The sequence below is a fragment of the Strix aluco genome, chromosome 9 (assembly GCF_031877795.1).
Source record: "Strix aluco isolate bStrAlu1 chromosome 9, bStrAlu1.hap1, whole genome shotgun sequence".
Taxonomy (NCBI): Eukaryota; Metazoa; Chordata; class Aves; order Strigiformes; family Strigidae; genus Strix; species Strix aluco.
In genome coordinates, this window is record NC_133939.1 from 29581150 (window position 1) to 29607749 (window position 26600).

Genomic DNA, 26600 nt, shown 5'->3' on the forward strand with positions numbered 1-26600 from the left:
CTTTCCAGATCTTGCTCACAATTCTCCCCCAGCATAGACTCCCTGGCAAAATTTAGTTACTGATTGATAAGCAATAGTAGGTACAACCCCATTATTACCACTAAGTCTTATTTTCTAATGACAGACCAGTTTGTTGAATTTTTTAATATCCTATAGGGTTGTGAATTACATAAAAGGAATCACTTTGTATCCAATAAAAACACCAAAATTAGCCAACATAACATGTGACAAAAGAGGAATTTACACCTGTACCGTACATGAAGATCAAATAGTTTTTATTCACCATGAAAGAAACACAGAAGATTAGAAAACAGAATAATGACAAATATTTACCATTTGGAAATGCTGAAATGAAACAAGGGAAACATTTTTTTTTCCACTTTTTGCTGCAGACAAGGTACTCTTGAACACCAATAGCCATTTTAATGCAGGACCAGGTAAAACTAACACTGTTCATAAAGAAAAAGTAAAATTGTGTTAGAATGCAAATTTAATACATTTTCCTTTTACATTGGTGATCTAAAATTATTAAGACAACCAAAGTACGTTTCCAGAATCATCCTCCTTTTTTTTTTTTTTCCACCATAGATCTGAGAACAAGGAGAAGAACACTAAAAAAACCACCGTATGAATTTCTTGACTCGCACAGGAAAGGTGATGCAGGTAATTTCCAGTGAGGTATGTCCAGGGCAGGGCGGGGGGCTCAGTTTAGTCTTCTACTGAAGTAATAGTTTTCTCACAGCTTTGCTAGATACCTGAGAAGAAATACTTTTGCATTTTATTTGGTTGATCTCTGGCATTTAGTTAGATAATGGACAGATTTTTTTTTGTAAGTATACTCAGGCTAAATTTGCTCTGTTCAAATAGGACTAATCTTTCATTATTTTAAAGTCACACCTAGTCAAATGGAAGTGTCGTAGGCTGCAAAGAGTTGTTCTGTACAGAAATAGGCGTGCCAATATCTTGTTCAACAAAGGTCTGTACCATTACGCACAAGAATGTTTATATTATTTCCCATTTAGAGTTCATAGAAAGCTGTCCTTTCCAGATTATCAAACATTTTAATGCGCTTAAAACTGCTCAGAAAATAATATTTCTTGAAACCTGCTGAAAACTTTACGGTTTTGTTTAAAAGGAGAACATAACTTTTTCCTTACATCTGCTCCCGGATGCCAACAGTAGTGGGCAGATGTTCAAGGAAACATAAAACATTTCTTTCTGCTCGAGCCCACCAGGAGTGAGGAAGCAGGCTGAGGCTGGAGCAGGTGGGGGAACGCACCCATTTTGAAGAGCCCCTCAGCAAGGAGACTGTCCCCAGACATTTGGGATTCAAAAGCTGCTGGAATGGAAGGAAGGAGGGAGAGATAACAGCGGTATCGCTTGCCCTAAATCCTCCCCCAGCTGCAGCAGATGTAACAGCCCGGGGTGGTATTGCCTGTGCTCCTGCTGCCTGAGTGCTGCTAAGTCTGAACTTTCTTTGACAGCCTTATTTTTTTCATTTATCTTTAAGCTGCTACATGGTTATATATATTTTTTTGATTGGGAAGTATAAAATTACATCTCCTTGGGCTGTCAGGTTTTTTGCACCCTGGAGGAATTCAGTACAAAAAAAAAAAAAAGAAAATTACACTGCTCTGATGGCCTTCCCATCTACGGCGGGTAGCTCAGCAGTACGAGTCACCCAGCAATGAGTTCGGGAGAAAAACAGAGGATAGAACGTTCTTGTTTATTCAAATGAAATATTTATTCTCTGTACAACTCATACCGAGTATTAAAATCCCCTCAAAAGAAAGAAATAAAACAATTTAATGGTAGGATTTCTTAGCATTCGTGGAGAACTGGTATGTGATGGTCCCAGCGGTTGGCTCAGGCCACCGGACTGCCCATCAGCCTTTCCTGCCGAAGAGCAATCAGCCTCTGAAACCACTTCTCTTCTGCTTCTGCCTTCTCGATGAACAGCTGAGAGACAAGGGGGAGAGGGGCAAAAGTAGGCACAACTCATTAACTCTCTCTTTGTTACAATCTGTTGAAATATATGTCGACTATTTCAGTGCCCAAAGAAAAAGCCCAGTTGCACAGGGGTGTTAAAGTACAAAGGTGATATAAATACATTAAGTAGAGGTAGGGACTTAATAATTGGAAAGCCAAAACATCCCAATTTCAGTCTCCTGAAACAGCCAGTTCACCGTATCGTACCGCTCTTGACCTTCATTAGCTATGTTCATTATACAAAACTCACGTTAGTTTATTTACTGCAAGTCATTTTAAACTTGATAATCCTTAAAAAAACTCTACTGTAAGTAATCCTATTTCCAATTACAAGTGCTCACAAAGGAATTTGCATAAGTTTAGCCACAATAATTTAAAATTATCTTAAGTTTGTGATGTATTTAAAGCTTCATGATTTGGCAAGTTTGGCAAGTTTTGAGTCTTCCACCAGGTTTCCAACTACAGAAACCAAAAGCCATTTTTCCTGAATTTTTATTGAACAGGAGTTTTTATATAAACAGGATCTTAAATTCCCCTGCATTAAACTAGCATGCTACTCTGTTATAAAATTTGTTTGTAAGACTCCATCTCTGGTGAACTTCTTTTGTTCTCTGTTGGATGATGTTGGATGACGCAAGGAGCGTGAGCCTTTCTGAGCCAATGAGAGGCCCATTAGCTAACGATCTTCAGACCACAGGTTATTTGATGAGCAGCCCAGCAAAATGGTTGTTAGGTGACATGAACCTGCTCCCATTCCATGGGCTGCTTTGTTCTAAAGAGAAAGTAAATATCGACACACTTACGTTTGGATGCGCTAAAGAATTATCATCTTGATATTTGATGGCAGTAGGAATATTGGCAGGTGGTGGCTCTTTTTCAGGAGCAGATGCATCAACAGTTCCCGCTCCAATAGTTACAGGCTCGTACTGTAGTTCAATAGGCTCTACTGACTAAAAAAAAGAGACATATCTGAGTGTTTTATCCTCAAACTCCTTAACCGAGCACTCAGCTTTCTTCCCATTGCAACACGTGCCCACAAAACCTCTCAGCATGCTTAGTGGGACACTAAGTCTGGACTAAGAACCAGACTAAACACACAAACTGAAAAAAAAGTTATCGCCAAAGGCAGTGTGAGAGCTCGTGGCGCCGTAGCTTTGGGGTTTTGCATCACTTTGTGAAGAAGCTGCAGGAATTTCTCGGAGACTTCTGAAAAGGCAAGAAAATACATGTTCTGGGGGAAAAAAACAGTGATAATTCAAACCACCTCGCTGTCAGATGGAAAACCTGACCAAAACCTTTGCTTGCATACTTCTAAAGACCAAAGCATCCGAGTTCCCTAGAAGAGTCAGCAGCCGAGCTGCAGGTAAAATTCTGAAACCTGGGTGTCTCACCTTAGGTTTTTGGAAAGCAGTCTGAAGACAATGATGTTTTGTTTCAGGGAATAAATATGGTCTTAAAGTCTGGCTTCAGTCAAGCAGAATTAAAAATACTGATCTCTACCTTTAATTGCAATGTAAATGATTATTTTCGGATTTTAATTCTTCTGCTTTCTCTAAAAAAAAAAAATCTTCATTTTTTAAATGATTTAAAAAGAATTTTAAAAAATCAGAGTTGCCCAGCATAGGCAGAATATACTATCAAAACATCTGATTTCATTGAAATTCTTGCATGTTTAAATGCATTCTTGTTTGAACACCACACCAAGAACACAGGAGAGTGGTTGGTGCGCTTTAAGATTGTCAACATCGATGCTCTTTCATCAATGGAAACTCTATTAATAGCGCAGCTTCCACCCGACTTTGAAAGATTATGCACAAAGAAAAGATATTGAAAACTTACCTTTTTGACTTCTTTACTCGATCTGAATGTCTGTGGAACAAAGGAGTCACTTTCAATAGCTTCAATTTCTTTTACTCGTTTCACTTGCTCTACTAGGGTGGCTTGGTCTACAAAGAGAAGGTGTAATGTCAGTATACATTAGTGTAAGCCTGCGCTAAATGCCGTGTCTAAGCAATGCCTTGAATATATTTTACAACAGTACATACCAGAAAAAAACCACTTGTAATGCAGCCTAAAATGCTCTGTTACAAAGAAAAACTCTCTTCTTCAGTAAAAATAACTTCAGTGAGTTGGCCGTTATTGTTCCAACGTATGATATCATTCAAGATGGTAACTTAAGAATTTGCTAGAAGATGTTCTTGCAGGATAACTGCTAGATTTATGGCATGAGGATTTCCTGGAGAAGTTAAGGATTTGGCGATGGTGCAGACAACTCAGTGGAGTACCATCTGTATGTAGTAGTAAACTCCTTCTGCTTGTAAGGAGGTGAATTTGGCTTAAGTCACAGATGTCCCGAAAGATGCCATCATCCGTGTTCTCCTCATGTTAAGAGTTACATTTTTAGGTGAATTTGACCGAAAAAAAAATCTTAGAATCTGGTAAGAAAATATTCCTAATATACACACTAAATATTATGTGCTCATACGATTCTCAGGTCACAAAACTGCAGCAGAATTGAGCAAAACTGCTTCTTTATTGTACCGTGAGATCTTACAGTGCACGTGCATTCCACAAGGCACTTCTGAATCCCAGCTTGAGATTTTATTTTGACGAAGCAAATGCAGCTCCCAGTGACGTTACAGTGAAGAAGAGCAGCTCCTGCCAACCTTGCTATGAGCTGCACTAAACGCGTAACCGTGTCAGGTGGGTTTTGTGAGTTCTTTCACCACTCAACCAGATGCTCTTCTGGATGGATTAGACTGGTAGGAAACTACGAGCATTCACAAAGCAAGATGAGCTTCTTTTTAAAAATCAAACTCCTGAGGGATGACAGTGAAATTTCATGTTACAGCTCTGCCGATCTAAGTTGCCAAAAGGATGATCTGACTTCTCGTTCCCCCTCTTCTTTAACCAAAGCGATTTTTATATGATTTTAAAAGAATTTTTAAAAATCAGAGTTACCCAGCATAGGCAGAATATACGGTCAAAACAGCTGATTTCACTGAAATTCTTGAAATTCATAGTCTGTATTAGTAATAATTTGAAATGTCACTTCAGAAATAAAATGTGCATTAATCCTTTAGATGCCATCCAAAAATTTCACGCACACAATAATTAGAAACCCCCAAGAATCAGATAAAAGAAAAAGTAACTCGCCTGCAAGCTCTGCGTAAAATATTCCTATTTCTTATTTCTAAAGACAAAACGGGTGATGAAGCCCGCTAAGAATTTAACAAGTATTGAAACAGAAGCATTAAATGACCAATAATATCTTGTAAATGACCCATGGGGTCCCTTGGAGGGTGACGGCTGACGCATCTGACACAGTCCAGGGAAACGGGACATCGTCTCCGAAGCTCTGCTGATCTGAACACAGCCTGATCTGGTGCAAACTCTCTTTTCACTCAAATTTGGTTTTCAAAGGTTTTGTACCAGTGGGTTTGACATCACAGTGGGCTTATTTGCACCGGCCGGAGTTCAGAGGCCAGCTCTCTGCTAACGCCACCCGCAGAAACTCTTTTTCTAGGTGGCTTGAAAGGAAACACAACTGTGTCTGCTCATGGCTCTGTGTGGCCGAGGGAGCTGGTACCCAGGGGGTGAGCTCATGGCTCACAGAATCGTGGTCTCAAGAGACAAAGTAAAAAGGAGATTGCCAAGAAGATGAGGAAAAAGCAACATAGGATAAAACAGTGTATTTTTTCAGATACCTGAAGCTTAATCAAATATTCCATGCATACACAAGAATACGTTAAACCCTATCTAAACCACAAATTTAAATAGAAGAGCAATTGTAATTATATATGTGTAGTACATACATACATACGTATAACAGATTACATTTCTTGTTCTAAAGAAACCAAAGTACATTTCGAGTCAGGAAGAATGCTTGCAGACCAAAAGAGCTTGGAGAATTATTCAGAAACTCAGAAATACTGAACTGTTTCCCTCTATACAAAATTCTAAATCCAAATTCATCTAGATACACACATAATGCTGCAAAATACTTTCTATTTTGCGCAAGAAAAAAATAAATGTAACTTTCAGCCTTTTGTAATGACCAACCACTGAAAACTCATTTCAGTCTATTAATGACAAGTAAGTGGAGCTTCAAACGGGCAAATGGACTAATGGCGGCTCAGAAATATTCCTGGAATGGACACACACACAAAAGTAACAACCTTGTTTTTTACCAACAGGTTGTACCGCAGAACTGTTTTATTCTCAGTCCTGGGCAGTCTGGCTTGTTCATTAAAGTCCAACTGACACAAAAGTATGTGCCTTCCTCTCCGTTTCATCTTCTGCTTCTTCAGATTCACAGCTCAGTTAATCTTCCTTACCTGCTTCTACGTCTAACTGCAGTGACAAGCAAATCTTGAATTCATTTTGCTATTTACATGTTTACAATTGCATGTTTACAATTTTAACCAATTTATCTCCATCTTATTTACTTATGAAAACCATTTGCTTTATACATCGTACACTGGGGCCAGCCTGAAATGGCCGAGGTGCCGTATCGGGGAGCAGGGGAGAGTTTGCTGTGAGCAGCATTTATAAAATAGGTAAGGTGGACAAAAGAGAGGAAGAGATGGAACTTTCAAGCAGCAAACAAGAAGCTGCCTCATTGCTTAAAAATTATTCAGGAATATTGTTTAGTCTTTATGGATACGTGGATATGGATATTTGGCCCCTCACTCCAAAAAGGCCATCAAATGACTCGAGCGTGTCCAGAGAAGGGCAACGGAGCTGGTGCAGGGTCTGGAGCACAGGTCTGATGGGGAGTGGCTGAGGGAACTGGGGGGGTTTAGTCTGGAGAAGAGGAGGCTGAGGGGAGACCTCATGGCCCTCTACAACTCCCTGAAAGGAGGGTGCAGAGAGGGGGGATGAGTCTCTTGACCCAAGGAACAAGCGCCAGGACAAGAGGGAATGGCCTCAAGCTGCGCCAGGGCAGGGTCAGACTGGCTCTTAGGAAGTATTTCTGTCCAGAAGGGGTTGTTGGGCGTTGGAATGGGCTGCCCAGGGCAGGGGGGGAGTCCCCATCCCTGGAGGGGTTGAAGAGTCGGGTTGACCCAGCGCTGAGGGATCTGGTGGAGTTGGGAACGGTCAGGGTGAGGTTCATGGTTGGACTGGAGGAGCTTCAAGGGCTTTTCCAACCGAGATGATTCTGGGATTCTGTGATTGTATTCTATAATATGACAAATGGAAATATCAGGAAGAAGCTAGTTCTGCCTGTATCAAATGTGCAGGAAGTCAAACACACTGAGCCTGGATAACCCTGCCCGCTTCAGACGGGGAGCTCAGATCCGACGATGTTTTCAGAACTTCACCGGAGCCAAGGCCAAGGTGTGTGCTCCTGCAGGACACACATGGGGAACGGGATGCGAATTCTCCCCCTGGCAGTGTCCTCAGCTGGAGAGAGGGTGATGGCCAGGAGGGACACAGCTCAGAGGTGCTGGCTCCTTGCGCGCCCGGCCGCACGCCCTGGGGGGTTTGTGGGAGCCTCCGCAGAGCTTCAGCTTTGGCAAGGCTTAGGACACGAGCTGCACTGCAGCAAAGCGCATGAGCACATCTTCAAGCCTGATTCTTTTGAGTTTAGAAGGAGAAAAAAAATCACTTGCTTACAATTGAGCTTATGTTTAAAAGTTCCCATTGCCTTGCTGCTAAAGTCCTGTTTTAAAAAAGATTCCTAAGGATCCCATGGGAAGTATAAAAGCAAATCTACTAATGCCCTACTAGGGAGAGGGAATCATCGTTCATCATGCTCTTGGGTACATCTGGCCTGAGAGTAAATCAAGGAATGAGAGTACCTGGTAGCCACGGTATTAAAACCAGGTATCGGAGAAAGGCAGGTGAATGTAGGTTTAAAATCAGTTGCTCAACTCTTATTTCACAAAACCTATGGTCAGCTCCCAGCCTGTTATAGCATCCTACGTGAATCTTACAGAAACCTATGGGAATGACAAATTATTAAGGGGGCAAAAATCACTAAATGTTTAGAATTACATCAGTGACATTAACTTGGGGAAAATGGACTGGAGGAAGCATAGCCCATTAGCGTATGATTTTTTTGACAAACACATTATTGGTAGATAAAACGACTTCCATATGTTGTTTGTCAGATGTCAGTAGAAAGGATATGTATTTCATAGTAAAATCAAAAATAATGGAGTCAGAAAGCTAAGAGGCTACAGACAAAAAAAAAAAAAATCAATACTAACTCATTGCACAGCAAGTCTTTTTACCGTGTTATAGGGAAAAAAATAAACTACATCTTGTATTAGGGCTTGTTGAGGCCGTTTTTTTTTTTTACAAAAAGGTGATTCTAGCAGCAGTCACAATTACCATTCCTGTCACCAGCTCCCTCCCGCTGACGCTCGGCCGTGGCGATCCCACGCAGCAGCATGGCCGGGGAACCCCCGGGTTTAAAACATCGCTGTTTATGCCCCTTACCATAAAACTGGCTCTATTAGGGGAACATTCAGTTAATGTAATTTTATACTATTCTAAGGATTTTTGCCTGTTACTCCAGCCACGGAGGATTTAACTGGGAACGCTGTCTGTCAGAGACGATTCAATATTTTACGCTTCCCATCTACATTTACATCTATTTACATCTTCCCATATACACATAAATATATATACATACACACGTCTTTTAGAGCTGCTGTTTTCATATTGAATTAGTCTGTATTAGCGATAATTTGAAATGTCACTTCAGAAATAAAATGTGCATTAATCCTTTAGATGCCATTCAAAAATTTCACACACACAATAATTAGAAACCTCTGAGAATCAGATAAAAGAAAAAGTAACACTCTGTGTAAAATATTCCCATTTCTTTGCTTATTTCTAAAAAAACTGGTGATGAAGCCCGCTAAGAATTTAACAAGCATTGAAACAGAAGCATTAAATGACCAATATCATCTTGGGAATGACCCATTAAATAAAACCATATTTTAAATATTTCTTATAGAAACTTTAGGTGTAAATTCATAATGCTTTCTGGATTCATTGCTAATCTCTAATCCTGACCATGAAAATGAACCCATGCCTTTACCTAAAGAGTTTTCTTTCAAGTGGGTCTAACTTATGAATCAAAGCAATGACATAATAAACCTAAAATATTCCTCCAAATGTATGTTTCTTCATATTTTATTAATTATATTTAAAGGGATAGAGCTGGTTAATTTAACTGACCTGTTTACAATATAATACATTAAGTAATGTGCTTTGAAATATTTGCAAAAAAAAGTTGCTATTTTTTCTGCTCTTTTGTTTATGAGTTGAGGATTAAAAGAAAGCACAAATAGATACCAGACTAAACAAACCAGCTACAGAAGAAAATATTTTCCCCTTCATCCCATTTTATTTAGGGTTAGGCTTAGGTGATGTTGTATAATTTTTATACAGCTGTATGGATACAGTAACAACTGCATTACAGAGCCGTATGTTTTCTCAACAGACCTGTGGTTTTTCACATGCCTGGTGCTTTTTAATTGCTTCCTAGTTTTACTTAAACATATCTTAAACTGACATATACTTAAACTGACATATTCCAAGCAAAATGAGGTTTTCATCTAGACAATTTGCAGCAGAAGAGACAAAAAACTACGTGGCTTTGAGACATATTGTTTTCTACAGCGCGTTGCACCGAAATATTTATATTTAACAAAATGAAAGCACGGGGAGGAGGAGGGAAAATCCAGCAGGACGGGTGGGATTCACTTCATTTTTGTTACCTCTAGACTTTACAGAACTTGGAGCTCTGGTTTTTACGTGGGTTTTTTTTTCCCTCCCACCTCAACTCTTTGCGCAGGAGAGGCTCAGCAGTGGCAGCGGGGGGCTGTCCCCAGCCCACAGGGGTTTGTGGGTCCTGGTGCTCGAGGTCTGAGGGTGCTGGGGGAGGGGGGGGACAGCCCTGAAGGCGAGACCTCCCGCACCAGCCAGCCAAGTTTTTTTACAGAAAACCAGAGCAAATCAGCCAAGAAATGAACCACTCCCGCAAGCTTTTGTGTTAACGCGGTGTCCCCCCTCCTCCTCCTCCTCCCGCAGTGTCCCCCCTTCTTCTCCTTCCCCCCCGGCTGGAGCCAGGTGAAAGCCCCGGGGGTGATGGGAGCCCTCCCAGGACCAAGGGCACCCTCAGCCCCGTTTTGGGAGCCGGGGAGGCGAGCAGGCGGCCACTGGGCCACCAGCCGTTAGAGGGAGGCACCGCCACGCTCAACGCCCGCCGCATCCCCGCCTTTGTCTGAGGCGTCGGGAAAATTGCGGATGGTGAACCCTGAAGATGCTGCGAGGAGCCCGACGGGAATTTGGGATTCGCTTCTAAACAGCCTCTTCCCTCTTAGCAACTTGAAGTCACGATAAAAAAAAAAAAAAAAAAAAAAAAAGGCGTGATGCCGCCAAAGTTTCCAGACCCCCTTAGCTGAGTCGAAGCGTCGTTTCAACACCTGGCTGCGCTGGTTCCTACCTGGTGAGATTTCCAAAGGAAGAACTTTTTCCAGCCAAAGTCCCAGAAACAATAAACATACCCCAAAATGAGCAACTGTGGCCAGAGGAAGTTTTTGTTGTTAATCTGTATTCTTCAAACTTAATTGAAATGCTCTGGTACTACAATTATAATGTATTAAAATAGCATGTTGTGTGTACTCTAGTACTTACTAGTGAGAGTACTAGAGAGAGTAGCAGCGTACTTACAGTTTGCTATTTTAATACGTTATAATTATAACGTAGCTCTCCCAGTATTTTAAAACAAGTCTGGACACTAATAGCTTTTTCTTTAAAAAGAATGGAAGTATTGGGTATAAAACCAAGCGGAAGCCACGATGGGAAACTTTAGCAATTAAGTTCTGAATTTAAGAACGTTTAATTTAAGCAATTTAAGAACATTTGGGTTTCCGCTCTAGCCACGCATTTAACCTGCATGCAGGTCACCTTCACCACTGCGCTTTTCACACACGTGCTAGTTCCTACATTCACTCACATTTTGAGGCCTTTTAGGGTATTTTTGAAAATATTCCGAGAAAAAGCCAAACTCGGCTAATAAAGTAGTAGGAAACAGCCCTAATACGCTCCAAACTGCTGGATATTTCCCTTTCTTTAATAGAGGGAGCAAAAGAAAGCCGGGATGGGGATGACGGGGCGCGGGCTCGGGGGGCCGGCAAGCTGGCTGGCCGCCTGCCCCCCCCGACCCGCCCGCCGGGAGGGCCGGCACAGGGCACACCGCATTTGTCACTGTGGCTAATATCAGAGATACTCTGCTTTTTTTTTTTTTTCTCAGCACACAAAAGCAAGATATGTAATTCAATGCTCAATTTACCCTTGTCTCGTAGGAGATTTTTCCCCGCTAATTGATAGAAATTAAGCCATTAATCAAGCCACTAGCCATCATTCAAACCAGGGAAGATGAATACAAACTTTCATCATAACCACCTTCCCCATTTTAGTGTTCATTAGCATTAATTTTTAATGCAATTATGCTATTCTTTTACGCTGAGCTCATAAATTACTGCTCTTTTGTTGCTCGCTGGCCTTGTAAAATCCAAGGTAATGCTTTGTGCTCTGATCTTAAAGGCAATTACTGGGTTCTTCTATCTTTTATATATCTCTAGCCCAAATAACCTCTATATTGTATGTACAAACTAACGAGTGTATATATTACATATACGTATAATATATAACAATTTGTCTATGTTAAACCTATACACATATCTATTATACACATGCAGATAAATAAATGTATTTCTGCACCTAGCCACACCCCACTATACACAGGGATCCAACTGTACAGAAACAACAGAACCAAAGTCCTGCCACATTATTGTGGCAGAAAAAAAATGGGTGTATTGTAGGGTACGGTGGCAATGAGATTAGTAGCTGAGCTCGGGCTGTGGATGGGACATGCTGTACGACGTGTAGGACAGTGGGGCTGAAACTTTGTGGCTGTGAAGGCTTTTCCATGGCCCATTTTTTGTTTACACCTCAAAATGATGCTAAAACCTGCAGACAGGCGATTGCACGTGCCCAGTGGTTTTTTTTTTCTACTGCATGTTAGAGAGTGGTATCATCCGCAGAGTCTGTCCAAGATATGGCATTAATATGTGGATTTTACCAGTTCCAGTCTCACCCAGCGAGACGCGGTGCCACGGCGATGCTTGGTGTCAGTAACTTCCATGCTTTTATCCCTGTCCATATATTGATTCTCAGTAACGCATCAGGGGAAATGCACAGCAGCTACAACCACCTCTGGTTGCCCTCAAACACTGAATACAATTTAAGTGGCTAAAGGAAAAATGAAATCTAGATTAGCAAATTGCTGTTTGTTTGGTTTTAATTATTTTTCTGCTTCTTTCCTGGGCCAGGCCTTTAGCTGGTAGATGAAATAAGGCCATTCACACCAGCTAGATACCTGTCTAGCACCAATAAAATATGATCCACGTTTTTAAAATCCCATTTCATCTAGGCCTTAGCCAGCATAAACAAGACAATTCTAAGTCTCACACTTATCCCATAGATTCACGCTGGTCTCTCAGAGAAGTACCCATTTGACATGCGGTGAGTACACAGGTAATGGCACGGCCACCAAGATCAACAAAACCCCATTTTTTAACAGCAAATAAAAGACTCCACGCAAGGGATTGTGGTTTAAACAAATGGATACAACTTCTGATAATTTAACCAAAGGAACAGTCTCCCCTGGCTTCATAGGCTCCTTAACTTATCCATTTTTTTGGGGTGAACACGGACATGGGCTGCACACCGAGATGCTCGAACTTGCTGCTTCACAACGCAGGCAGCCAGCAAAGCACTGAACAGTCTCGTTTTGCTGTGCAAACGCTGCCCAAAACGGTGTGGGCAGCAAAACACACACAATCCAGTCAAATCTTCAATCCGACACTCTTTGTACCTACTTTCTCACTTCAGGTAGGTAGCGCAGAGGTCCAGGTGTGAATATGGATGTGGCTGTCACATGTAAACTGCAGCCGGCCAAATAAATTAACGTTATTTTGCAATTTCGACTCTCTGCCTTATCCCCAGTCTATCAATCTGCCTCTGATGCAGCTTATAACGCTACAAATCCTGAAACAGTTTTCAGAGCCTCACTTCATGAAAAAAAACAACCCACAAAGCAAACCCGACCCAAACCAAAGGAAGGCAGCAAAGCAGGCTATTTTCAGAATGAGAAACCTGCCACCCAGGCTGATTACCTTGGCCTACGATGATTCCCCAATCCCAAACATTTTTCTAGACAAAAACATTCCTATTTTTCCTCCCAAGTTTGGTAAAAAATAAAATTTGAGATACCAAAAATTCATTAGCCAAAGTTTTTGAGAGGTCTTGCAAAACGTACTTAGAAATATTATTTTAAATCCATACTGATGACCCTTGTTAGGCCATTGCTTAAGACTTCTTTTTACTATATATATAGATTATACGTTGCCCTGGTAACCATACTTTTAGTAAAGATTGCCTAACCCATCCTGCTAGATCCTGCTTTGAGTTGCTTGCAAGTTTGTCAAACATGAAATGTTTTGGGTTAAAGTCTTCTGTGCTCGTATCTAGCCCACACTTAATGCTCTGCAGAAGATTTTGGTCCAGCTGGTCCAACCGTTTATGAAGATGCAGTGAAACGACACTGATTTACCCATTATTGGCAAACTTGACCTTTAAAAATTCAGTTACTGCTTTTTCCCTCCTAGTCAAAATCCACCCTCATTTAGTCCAATCATAATACTTGGAAATCCTGTTTGCTCCCGCTTTACCAAGATTTCTTATTTTTCAGCCCAAAAACCTGATGATTGGCTTAATATACACAACATTGCACGGTTTGTTTTGTCCAACACGTACCTACAAGCTTAAAACCCCAGACTTTATTTTAAATGCTGCTGCTGCTCCAGATGATGGTGAAGAAGATGGTTTAACAGAGCCAGGCATCCCTTCCTCTGGAGCTCTCCGCAGCTCCCGAGGTTGGGATGGAACCACGCTGAGTTCTCCAAAGTTGAAGCCCTGTTGTACTCTGTCTCTGCTCTCTTCTTAAAACCCCAGAATTAATGATATTCACTCAGCTCACTGGGAAAAGCATTAATGTTCGTGACATATTCAGATCCTGGAGTGAAGAACCCCCAGAACAGCCCATGAAGAAATTCGTAATGCTGCTTTTAAGACGAGGTTTGAATAGCTACAGTCAAATAAAGTACAGATCTGCATAGTGAATAATAAGAATATACAATAATTACTAGTTCCTATTAACTAGAGACTGTCCAAAATGCAACAGCACTGACTGAGGCAGAGACCCTGTGGAAAATTTGCAACTGTGCACTTAAAAGTCGTAATGCTTGATTTGGGTTTATTCCTTAATTTCCAAGCGTTCCATTTGTTTTAGTGCAGAGGTGTGGTTTTGGGTGTGCCAGAATGTACATGTGCATTTGCACCCCCCCAAATGCACTTTTTTCTAGGCACAGCTCAGAATAGGGCCACAGAGATAACGCACAGGTTCAAACCTCTCCGCTAACGAGTACATCACTAAATGAGACACCAAAATAAAAAAAAGAAGGGATTTCTTTTTACATTCTTTAGGAATATTTCTCTGCTCCAAACCTCTAATTTAGCTGATCCCATTCACCCACTTTGAGGACGGAGCCTTCCCGGGACAGAAACAATTTTTTTTTTTCCTTTGTGTCCTTCCTTTTTATGCAGCAGACGATGAACCCCATATCCCAGCAGCCAGCCTAGGTACTGATGTAGCCCACGGGCACCACTCGTTAGCCCTAAGCTATATTTAAGTGTAACTGGAGAAACATGGGGAGGGATGCTGGCTAACCAGGATGGGCTGGAGGCAAATCAAAGACTAAAAAGAAGGGGAAAAAGCCCCTTTCTTACAATGGTTACTGGAGAAAACAATTACAATAAATTCCTTCTCTAGGGAATATGTGTAGTGAAGTAATTTTCCCCATGTCCCAGTACACAGAGCCCCTGAAGGCCTCTTTCCTGATGGAAAAAGGCCTTGGTACTGATCGAGACGGGGTAAAGCCTCCCTCCAGCTTTCTGTTGCTGTTGGCACAAGTACTTTAAGCCAGACTCAGTCCAAGAAAACCTAAACCCCAAGCGGCTGACTGTACTATTCAATTTTTTGTTTTGTTTTTAATCAGCACAAATCTTCAAAGGGAGGGCGTGCGGTCGGATCTTTCGGCAAGAGCCTTCACCCGCCTTCAGCCCTTGGCCGGGGAAGCCCCAGCACTGGCCACCTACCCAACTCCTGCAGTTCTGGAGCTTGGGACAGGACTAAGCGTTAGGCCTACGGACAAGGCTCAGCCTGCTGCTGCTTTGCCCAGGGCTCATCCTGGCTGTACCATCAACCCAGCTCCTGCGGACACACCATGCACTCTATTTACAGTTTATTTGCCCTTTGCTGTGTAGTTTTGTTTGTTTCTGTAGCATCTGTTGGCTTCTTTCATTTTTCACACACTTCTCCCCTTTCAAAAATAACGTTCAATTAATCCTCACCCTTGTAAATTTTATTTTCCCCGTATATTAAATATATTTTTGTCTAAATCAAAAAAGAAACTGATGATTTGGAGACAAATACAAAGTGGTATTTAATTGCTGGAAGGAGCCTATGCACAATGTGGTTTTACTGTCAAAATGTAAATCTGGGAATTTTGCCATGTTAAATTATAGGAACACAGGCCCAGGAATGGGGTAATACCTTAATGCTTCAACGTGAAGGAAAGAAAACATAACTCAATTAAAATATATACTGTGGGGATTTTTTCTGACACTCTATATACTTGGGAAAGCTGCCACCTACCCTGACCTTTCTGTTATAATTATGTATGTCATCTTAAATATCATTAATTTAGTCTGTATTTCACTCATCCTACATGTTTACTAAGCGTCTGGATTTTTTTCTTTGACTTGAATAACCTATCTTTTTCCAGTGAAGAAAAATACTTAAATAAAACGAATGACACAGCTTTCTTGCAATTACTTTGGAGAATAGCAGCACAGACTTAAAAATAATCACTAGCAAGTATTTAGATGCTTGATGCTTTGAACATATATATTTCTTTTAAATTCAGTGTGATGACTTAACCGTGAACTTAGAGGAAATGCATGTTTCTGTGGGACTGTAGTCTAAATCAAAAAGATAAGGCTCTTCTGACTTGCAAATAATTAATTAATTTAAAGTCCATAGAGCCACTTCTCATTTACATTGAGCAATGTACTCAATTACCCCTCTAAGTATATATTTTAGCATAAAATGAGACTACAGTTATGGTATTCTTACTGATATATTTGACTGTTCCTGCTTTTTAACTCTCTATTTCATAATGTTTAATTATGAAGCATGTTCCTTATAACTAAACAACTAAAATAGCAAAATGATCTTAAATGAGACACAACTTTTAAGAAGCATCCCTTCAAAATGCAGATAATTTTCTACTGTCATTTTTCAGAAAGCCCTGCAAGCACCGGACCCCGGCAGAAATCACCGGGCCCCATTTCCATCACGCTGTATCGACACAGAAGGAGAATGAAAGCAGCTGTTTGTACACTAACGATCAGTCCATCGGTAGAGTTCAATAAGCACATGAGAGATTACATAGTATGCACATCTTTAAGTTAAAATAATCCTTATTTTTTTTAAACGGAGTAATGATCAGGTTGAGTGCTCCTCCAGCGACACCAGGCTGATGGGGCAGGGCGAGCCCCACCACACACAGCGTCTCTGAAAGCCCCCACCTGCAGATTGTCCTTTTCTTATTTCAGGAGCCTTAAAATATGGACTTGGAAACCATAATCCTTCATTTATAGTTCACAAGGCAACTCTTTTCAAAATCTCAAAAGTTGATCCCCAGAATCAAACCAAAGATCCCCAGGCAGATCAAAACCTGTATCTCGGGTAAGTTGGGGCAGCAGCAGCTTCACCACAGCTACAGCTTTTGGGAAGAGAAAAAACATACTGAGATTAAAATAAGACATCACAAGTTTTGCCCCTCATAAAAATGTATTAAAAGGGAAAAGAAACCCTCTCCCCAAAACTCCACTCAGAATTTAAAAGGCTCTCTCCCTTTTACTTAGAAACAGCTTTGCTTTAAATTTTCACAACTTAAACCCCACAGAAGCATCTATACTATTTAATAATTTTCCAGCTGGTAAATTGATTTCTTTATTTCTTTATTTGCTTCTAAAGCAATGGGAGCACCACTCTGGTTCTGAGGTTCTCCCTTTGCATCACAGACACAAACAACACAGCTAACAGCTCTTGGAAATTTGCATTCCTGCTAGAAGCCAGAAAGTAGAGTCTTTACCTAAAAAACCTGTTTAAACCACTGTAAACCACACCAGGACTCACCATGGGACAGCATGTCATGAGTTTGCTGAGTCTCTGCTATCACCACCAAAAAAATGCCCTCAAAAAGTGTCATTTTATGTCTAGAGCCACTGTGGAAGCTCAGGTCAACTATAAACACACCAAAACATTATGAAACTGTTTCTGGCGGTGACGGTGTAATAGTTTTTGACTGAATTGATTGTTCCCTGACAATATGCGACTCAGCCTTGCAAATGCATCAACGCTGTAATGAGGAGCTATTAAGTCTATTGATTTTCTGATTTCAATTGATAGCTAACAGGCCAAAGCTACACATCAATATTTGCGTAACTAATACCCAAGAGCTAACAATTTTGACAAATGAAAACCTCAATAGACCAAACAGTGCAAATTAATGGAAATTTAAAGACCAAACCTCAGAATTTAAGTGAAATACTTAATGAATGGGTAAATATGCCTTCTACCTCTGCAGAATTCTGGATTTTATATGGTAAATAAGTAAATATATAGAAACTGCCAGAAGGATGCTCTTTTCTTGGTACCTAAACCGAGGAATTCTGCAATACAGAACAGCAAGTCCAAGATGTCAGCTCCTAAAACCAGATTGTTTCAAAATGAATAATTGAAAATTGAATACTCTTGAATAATTTGCTAAATCAGACAAAATACCTGTATATTGCAATGGTACAAGCACATCTCCAGATTGCACATTTCTGTATATTGTTATTATCACAACTGGAAACCAACATCTCACAGTCCCCCCTACCCTGGAGCTTTCTTCTGGTTTGGGGTTTTTTGTTATTTTTAAAAAGAAGCAGTAAAAATACACTTATAGCTTCCTCCTAAGCAGGACAAATTTTGTTTTTGTTTTTTTTTTTTTTCTTTTAATAGACAGAATGAATGCCCAAGGTAGAGGAGATGATGGTTACCTTGGCCATGCGTGTGGTGTCTGCACGTCCTGCCCCGCTCTGTCAGAGCAGCTTTCTCCCTACGATCCAACTGGAAGCATCTCCCCCCCTTCCCTTTTCTTTGGACAAAATAAATCCAGTCCCATCACCTGCTGTCCACCACCCGTATTTTCTAGATCTCTGACCACTCTCCTCATGCTCCATCTTTGCTGCCTGGGATTATTCAACAGGCTCGTGAGAGGACTGAAAAATCAGATCTTTTTACTCTCCAAGACAAGGACTCCCGTCCCTTTTGCTGCCCACTCCTTACATACACTGCTGTTTATTTTCCCTTTTAAAAGCAGCTTTTCAATACATAGCTATAAATTCTTTTTTAAAATGATTGAAGTCAGATAACTAATTACGTGATTGCTTTACAATCCCATTACCTTAACTGATGCTTGTCTCAGACTTATCCTTTAGCACAAATAAATGCCATAAAGACGACAGTAAAATACCCAACATTAATGAAGTACTGAAGCCATTTTGATTTTTCATCTGGCTTAAATTTTGAAGACAATTTCAAGACTTTTAATTTGTAAAAAAAGTCATAAATTGCCCTGTGCGAGAGACCATAAGTTTATATGTATTTTCACTTTTAGAAGTAGTTAAAAACTGGGTATTTGATGGTCTGCAATTGGCTTGTATGAGTGTGCCCCACCTCAAACACCTTTTCAAAGACAGCAATAAAACAGGACTAACGTGCTAATTTTTCATCCAAAAAAAAAGAAGTCTTTGAAAGGATTTGAAATAAAATATTTTCTAACATGATGCTGATGAAATGCACTGACTTATGGTACAAACCCAGGAAAGCAAAATACCTATTTGTTAGTGGAGTTCGTAGCTTTGAACCAGCACTATCTACTTACGGAGGGAGAACCTGCTTAGCACTTTACCTGCTTGGGTATCTTTACAGATGAAAAAGTAAAACTTTAATTATACCTGCTGTATTTCCTAAAATAAAGTTACTCAAATTACCAGCTTCAAAATTATTTTAATATTTATGCACATGTTGTTGATGTTATAGCTCTCCTTAAAGGATCCCATGTATTAATGTGCTTCATTCCAGGAGAAAATTTGTAATTTTTTCCCTTCATAAAACACGTTGGAAAAGAGACAAACGCTGCTTTGTATTTTAATATAGAGGCACAGCAACACACTTGCACAGATGATAGGGAAAGTTGTTATTTTTAATCTACTTTTCCTTCAATTCTCTTAGAATTTCCCCATAACCATTCGCAGGCTTTGGCCATTGCTTCTCTCTTCCATGGATTTTCAGTCAATGTGTGAAAAACCCCAATTTTAGACTATTCATATGCAAACAGAAGGATTAAAATAAAACATTCTTCTTTCCAGGTGAGGTACACGTGTCCATAACACTGAACGAGAGCGGCAATAGCCCAAGCAGCACCCATCCCTCCATAACAGGGAGCTGGCTCAAAGCAAATACAGGCAACACCAACACGTAGGAGCTGTGTGTTTGTTACACCACCAATATCTGTGTTTCCACTTTTTTCTAGCATCGAACTGCAATCGGGTAAATTAATCAGCTTCCACACTTTTTCTTCAGAGGCTGCAGTGTCAGTTGAAATCCTATCATCTCAGGAGTTGTGAGCTTGCCGAGCTTCAGCACTTACCCTAATTATGTGTTGTTTTTAAGCTGCCTGTGCTCAGTTTCATCCCCAGGAACCCTATTTCCAGGGACTCTGGCTCCTACGGATTGGAAACCCCGTCCCTGCAAGTCAATGTGCCTGTGCACCAACAAGAAGTTTGGGAAACACGATCCCAGCCCTGCATGCAACGCTGGTGAGCACTAAAATATACCACATTTATGATAAAAAACTCACGGATCCTTGCCCTTTTCTTTGCTGTTTCTGTAATCACAGAGGATAAGCTTTTTAAATTGAGAGATCTGCAGGTTGAACATCTTGCTAATGGCCAGACCACTTCATTTTAATTTAAATAAATCTAATAAAGGGAATTTTTATTTTTTAAAAAGTTTTCCTCAAAAATTTAGTTCTGCAGAGTACAAGTATGCATTAAAAGTATATCTGGAAGAGCCCACCTTTTGTGTGCATGAATCACAGCAAGCATTCAGGAAGAAGCCTTCATAGTCAAAGGCTATTTCGTATCAACACAACCCTATTTTCTGCTCATGAAACTTCCATTCTGGTTCACAATTTTTTACATAAACCCAGACAGCAAGTGGGTAAAAGGCATCCAAGACATTTTGAGGACAGATTGGCCATCTCGTGAAGGAACTCAGCGCAGTACATAATGTTTCCTAGTGGGAGATACTGGGGACCTTTCCTGATCAATAGAGCCCTATATTAGCACACTTCTCATTTTTACAACACCTAAACTGGAAAACAGCATTTAATGGCTCCTGTAGGTTTCCTGACAAACGGCCACTCCATCTATTGTATTTGCTTTATTCCCTTTAGAACTTCATCTTCAAAACCGTATTTTACACAGACAACCTGCAGCCAGAAACCCAGTAAACAAAATTTGAAAAGCACAATACAAATGGCAACCTTAGAAAAGCACGGGGGGGAAAAAAAGGTGTACAAGCATAGGATTTCTCCAGCAAACATGAAATATTACGTGCTGCAGAAATTGCAAGATCAGTTTTCTCTCCTCCACTTATTCCCCCCTCCAAGAAACCCCAGTCCCCGCAAGCATTGGATGCTTGTGACAAACCAGTCGGGTTCCAACGGTGATTTCATTGCATTAGATTAATGCACACCGCCCCTGATAATCTTTGTCTAATTAAATCACGGTGACAACATTCCTAATGGCTCCAAATTCCACTTGATTGCAAACAATCAGGTTTGTTCAGCCCATCAGCAGGAGGAGATGCCACTCGAGGTGCCCTGGGGTGGACGTGGCCCTTGTCCGTCCCGCTGCCCCCAGGGCAGAGCTCAGGGAAGCTCATGGACACCCCCGCCCCACGGACACCCCCCAGCTCAACCTACTCACCTCAGCAAGAATTGACTCAAATGGTCTTAAAATAATCGTAGGAAAAAATCAATCTATCCCAGTTTTTTTCCTAAAACCCTCACACTGTTCTTTTGACAGTTTTTGCTTAAAGTATTTCTAAAAATGACAACTATTGCTTTTTAGGACCTTAAGGGCAGCTGGCCTAGGGCTTTGTGCTTACCTAGGGTTAGGCTGTGAATTTAACAAATATTTAAGTTGATCACATTCCTCAATATCTTTGCCACTGTTCCAGCCCTGCTACCAACAAATGACTCTTTATTGATAAAGGGATATTTTTACCCAAAACACTGTGCAACCTCCACAAGTTAACAATGCTGAACAGCCAAAAATCTTCCCTGTGTCCTTACCGAGTCCCCCCGCTCTTCCCCTTCTGGCACAGGCATTTCCACTTCTGAAAGATGCCCATATATTGCCATAGCCAAATGGGATATCATTTCCCATATCTTTAACTTCCCAGATCACTGATGTTTTAAAACTTTATTAATGTCAACCTTGGATTTAAATGCTGTCACACCACATGTATGATGTCCTTCATGTAAAACTCAAGCATGATTTCACTGGTGGGACTTGACTTTGTCCTTTTAAATGCCTGATCTGAAACCTCAGCTGGGCTAGAGACATCCATAGGCAATTTCCCTCTTTATTTATTCCGTTTATTCCCCCTATATTTTTTCAATGCTTTAGGTTACACAATAGCTCAGAGGAGCATTCCAGTAGCAGTAGAAAGTTTTCTCTAAATCATTTCTTTCTGCACATACTGCAGAATGTTGATATTTTGCAGCACAGCCTCTGCATTTCCTGACAAAACACCTTACAGAACCGTCCCGCCCCTTCCCAGTGGTGTCAAGGTCATGTGCCCAGTACAGTGACTGGAATCAGACATTAAGGAGGTAATTAATCAATTCCTTCTAACTCAGTACACAGAAAAAATTACAAACTGTAATATCATGTGACCAGCGTTATAAAAACACACATGAATAAACTTAACCCTGGCAATGACACGAAGAATGTGCTGTTTCACTACATTAGTGGTTCCCAATTCAAAATTATTCAAGAAAACATACTTTTTAAGAGCAAGAGCATTTTCTTTTCCTTCCTTGCCAAATTTTGCCAATAAAGAAATGTGCTGTTCCAACAGACCTTCCTACCCACTCTTTTGGGAACTTTGCTGGTGCTATGAAAGCAGAAATACATTTTGTTAAGTCAAGTGCTTGTTAAGACCAAGCTGAATTGGGGCTTCCAAATCCAAGCTACCCTGGCCACGTGCAAACGCTCAAACTGAGCTGGAGAGTCCGTGACTCCTTCCATCCCGTGGTTTGCTGAGCATCCCGCTCACTGCGGCCGGCGGCTGCTCGAGGCCCCCCAGCGTGGGGGAAAATCACGGAATGGTTTGGGCTGGAAGGGACCTCAAAGCCCATCCAGTCCCACCCCCTGCCATGGCCAGGGACACCTTCCACTAGCCCAGGTTGCCCAAAGCCCCGTCCAGCCTGGCCTTGAACCCTTCCAGGGAGGGGGCAGCCACAGCTTCTCTGGGCAACCTGTGCCAGGGCCTCACCCCCCTCACAGGGGAGAATTTCTTCCTTAGATCTCATCTAAATCTCCCCTCTGTCAGTTTAAAACCATTTCCTCTCATCCTATCCCTACCCCCCTGATCAAGAGTCCCTCCCCTTTCAGTCCTGGGAGGCCGCTCTAAGGTCTCCCCAGAGTCTTCTCTTCTCCAGCTGAACCCCCCCAACTCTCTCAGCCTGTCCTCACAGGGGGGTGCTCCAGCCCCCCGAGCATCTTCGTGGCCTCCTCTGGCCCCGCTCGAGCAGGTCCGTGTCCTTCTGCTGTTGGTGCTCCCAGAGCTGGACCCAGCACTGCAGGGGGGTCTCCGAGAGCGGAGTAGAGGGGGAGAATCCCCTCCCTGACCTGCTGGCCACCAAGGTGAGTGGCAGAGGAGGGAGCACAACCCCTTGGCCGGGGTACGGGTGCCTGAAGCACCAGCAGCACCGGTGCAACCCGACTGCATCACACCCGGCAGCAAATCCCCAGGGACCAACCTGCAGCAGGACGGGGCGCCTAGACCGAGGGAGGGCTCTCCAGGGAAAGAAGAGAGGGAGGGATGAAATACAAAGGGGCAGAAGATGATGGGCAGGCACAAAGCAGTCTAAAATTTAAGAAACACATTTAAAAGTAATTCTTAATAACAGAAGGCTTAATAAAAAGCCTGGAATTGATTACTTAAATAGCCATTATCTATGGGGGTCTATTGATCCCCTTCGGATTCCTCTGTTGAGGAAGAATACGGCCAGAGAGAATGGCCAGTAAAGATGCCACGTTTCATACTGCAATTTTATCTTTCACATTTTTTGTTATTATTTGGATGCTTTCCCTAATATGCTGCACTACGCCACCGCAACTGCACAAAACTTCCCATTTTTATATTATCCTTGATTTGTTTCTGCTTACTTTTAATTATAAAACGTCAATAAAAAGATTAAACACACATAAAAAAAGATCACAGTGTGTGCCAGATGCTGAAACATCCTCCAGAGACTGGAAGCGCAACACCAGGTGTTTGTGTCAGACTAATGAAGCAACATTCGCACACAAGGGACACAAAGGGTGGAGCTGCAGAGACTTACACTTTGCTTAAAATCTACCATTATGAAGGCAAAACTGGAAAGATTTGAATTTACAATTTTGATAAGAGAGTTAAAAAAAAAATCATGTATCTATACTAAATATATTATCTATACTAAATAATCTGGAGACTTAACAGACTGAGTTCAGGGCACTGCCATAACAATGAACTTCAATAAAATATATGGAACATAAACTATGACCTAAGGCAGTAACTAATGAACTTAAGGGCATCCTAATATATTTCTGTATCATTGAGTAAAGCACTTTAACTTATTACAGCTACACAGCTTGACCTCATGCAATCAAATCTTTTGGTAGCAGATTCAACCTGTGTTTTTAATATCAATTACATCAAGGTACAGGCTTCTAACTTTTACTAAAGGAAGTGTTAAGTGAAATGGCTGCTTTGCCACCAATAAACTCCTGGATAGATTCTCCATGTGAGAACTCTTGTCCAACAGGTTAAAGATGAGTATAAAAAAATAGAGCTTATAGTTTGGGATATGTGCAGAATTTATAATTAAGGGATCTTCTAAAAGTTGAGTCCTCCAGGCTTTCTTGTGCATACTAACTTTTCTTCCATGACCCCCCCATCTCCCAAAATCCATGCAGGCTTTACAAGGCACCCGCTGTAGCCAAGGCACTGGGATGAATTCATCCTGCTCGGTAAGCCAGGCAGGGTAGGATGTAGAGAGGAGCACTCCGTGCAGCTCCGTCTAGCTACAGAAAACTTCTGGTAGGAAATTCTGATCTCAGTTTGGTGCCACGGAGAGTTCAGAAAGGCGGTACGAGCTTCAAGGACAGCAGTAATTGCATCACGCTGGTGAAATACCAGGCAGCACACACACACAGAAGGCACAGTAGAAGCAAATCTTCTGATGCTTTCAATATCTAATTAAACTGTCTTACTCAGTAAAATAGCATTTTATTCACAATATTTAGTCAAAAGGGAGTTATCTGAATGTCGTCTTCTTCTGAATTTCTAATAATACTACTGAGAGAAGCTGAAACGGTAGAACAAGAGGCTTCCAACACAAACATGTAGCTCCGAGACTATGCAATGTGTGGGGTTGAGTCAGGACAAGGATTCACGCTGGTTTAATGATAACGCTTTAGCCAAACCAAATCCAGACTTTGAGGCACTGAAAATCTGGATTCAAATATTACAACTTGGGCCCATTGCATTTATATAAACCACATTCCATACATATCCCATCAATTAGTTAAACATTTACCATTTCATTTTCTCTACCCTTCCTTCATGGCAACCCCTTACTGATGCTGTCCCTTGGCAGCTTTGAGTTAAATGGCAGAAGGTAGTTGAGAAAATGTTGAGATTCTTCCCAAACTGATCAAAATGACTCCTTAAGTAGAGGCAAGTTATCTTTCTTTTTAAAATATTTTAAACTAGATTGACATATCTATTTGATATGAAATATAAAGACAGGAGAAAAGATACTTTAAAATCACCTGTGTGCACATATATGCTAATTTAATGAAATCCATAAAATATATTGGTTTAAAAGTCCATATAGGCTACAGAGACACATCATATCAGTTGTGCAATGCATAATTTTCCTGCCCTGATTTAAATCCTGTTAATCCACATGTTCCAAAACCTGCCCGAAAAGGTTGGGGGCGTTCCCTGCCAGGACCGCTGCGAGAACACTTCAGATACAAGCCCCGTCTTCTTTGGGCTTGAAGAGTTTAACTTCCTTGCTAATGCCAGGCTAAACCTGCAACAGAGGTGTCACTAAAGCAGCACGTACAGCTCAGTAAAATCTGTGACTAACACATCAGAGATTTGTTTTATTTCTCTGTTTAAAGGACAATTGTCTCCTGGTGCTAAATGCTTTAATGCCTCTCTTGCTTGCATCCACTCGTTCCTCCTGCCCACGTGGGCTTCATTTCCAAGCCTATTCAAAATGATATTTTCCAAGCATGTGCCACATGACTTGTTCATATAAATGGAACAAATTAAACTGTCTCCACATATATCCTATCACATTTGTAGCCCTGATTTCTCTCCATAACACGTGGCCAAGACACCGTATTATCTGCCTGCAGAGGTTGACCTCAGGATATTAGATTCTGCCACATAGCTCTCTTGTACTAAACCGAGGGGAAACACTTAATCACCCCTGCCTTTTCAGGAAAAAATCAACTTTAAATTTGCCATGATGAAAAATCAATAAACCAGTAATTGCTTGGCTTATCATTGCGTGGAGGAACAAATTGGGAAGCGAAGCTTAGCGTCCACACAGATTTCAGTGAAACACACAGAGTTTCAGGATCACTAAGCCAGAAAAGGAAAAGGTCTCAGAGTGATAATTAAATCTACTCATGCTGATTTTCTGCCAAATTTATTTCCCCAGAGTATATAAAAATGTTTCACTGCTTACTGGGTAGGCATAACTAATCAATTCAACACTGGGCCAACACACACGAGAAACAGAAAATGCAAATTCCAGGATAAAGGCATCAGGACAATACCCGCCCTAGCGCAAGCACCACCGTCACATCGATTTACCTATTGATTGATTTCAAAAGAACAAACCATGTTTAGCTGCATTCTAATAAACTTCTTTTCCTCATTATCTGATGTAAACCTTTCTGCATGTGCATCTCCGTCGCGGACAGCACTGCTGCGAGTGCCGGCTGCGCAGCAGCATCCCCAGCGCCTCCTCCCCACACAACTGCAGAACATG

The 26600-nt window shown here is 41.2% G+C and overlaps 1 protein-coding gene across 1 annotated transcript in view; it reads right to left on the reverse strand.

The window, feature by feature from the left end:
- Positions 1–254: 254 nt before the first annotated feature.
- RSRC1 (arginine and serine rich coiled-coil 1) overlaps positions 255–26600 on the reverse strand; it is a 173479-nt gene continuing 147133 nt past the window's right edge. The window contains exons 8-10 of the mRNA XM_074833870.1: positions 3829–3935; positions 2793–2939; positions 255–1959 (exon numbers count right to left, since the gene is read on the reverse strand). Coding sequence (XP_074689971.1) covers positions 1867–1959; positions 2793–2939; positions 3829–3935 — 347 coding nt within the window. The 3' untranslated portion in view covers positions 255–1866. The remainder of the gene's footprint in view (positions 1960–2792; positions 2940–3828; positions 3936–26600) is intronic.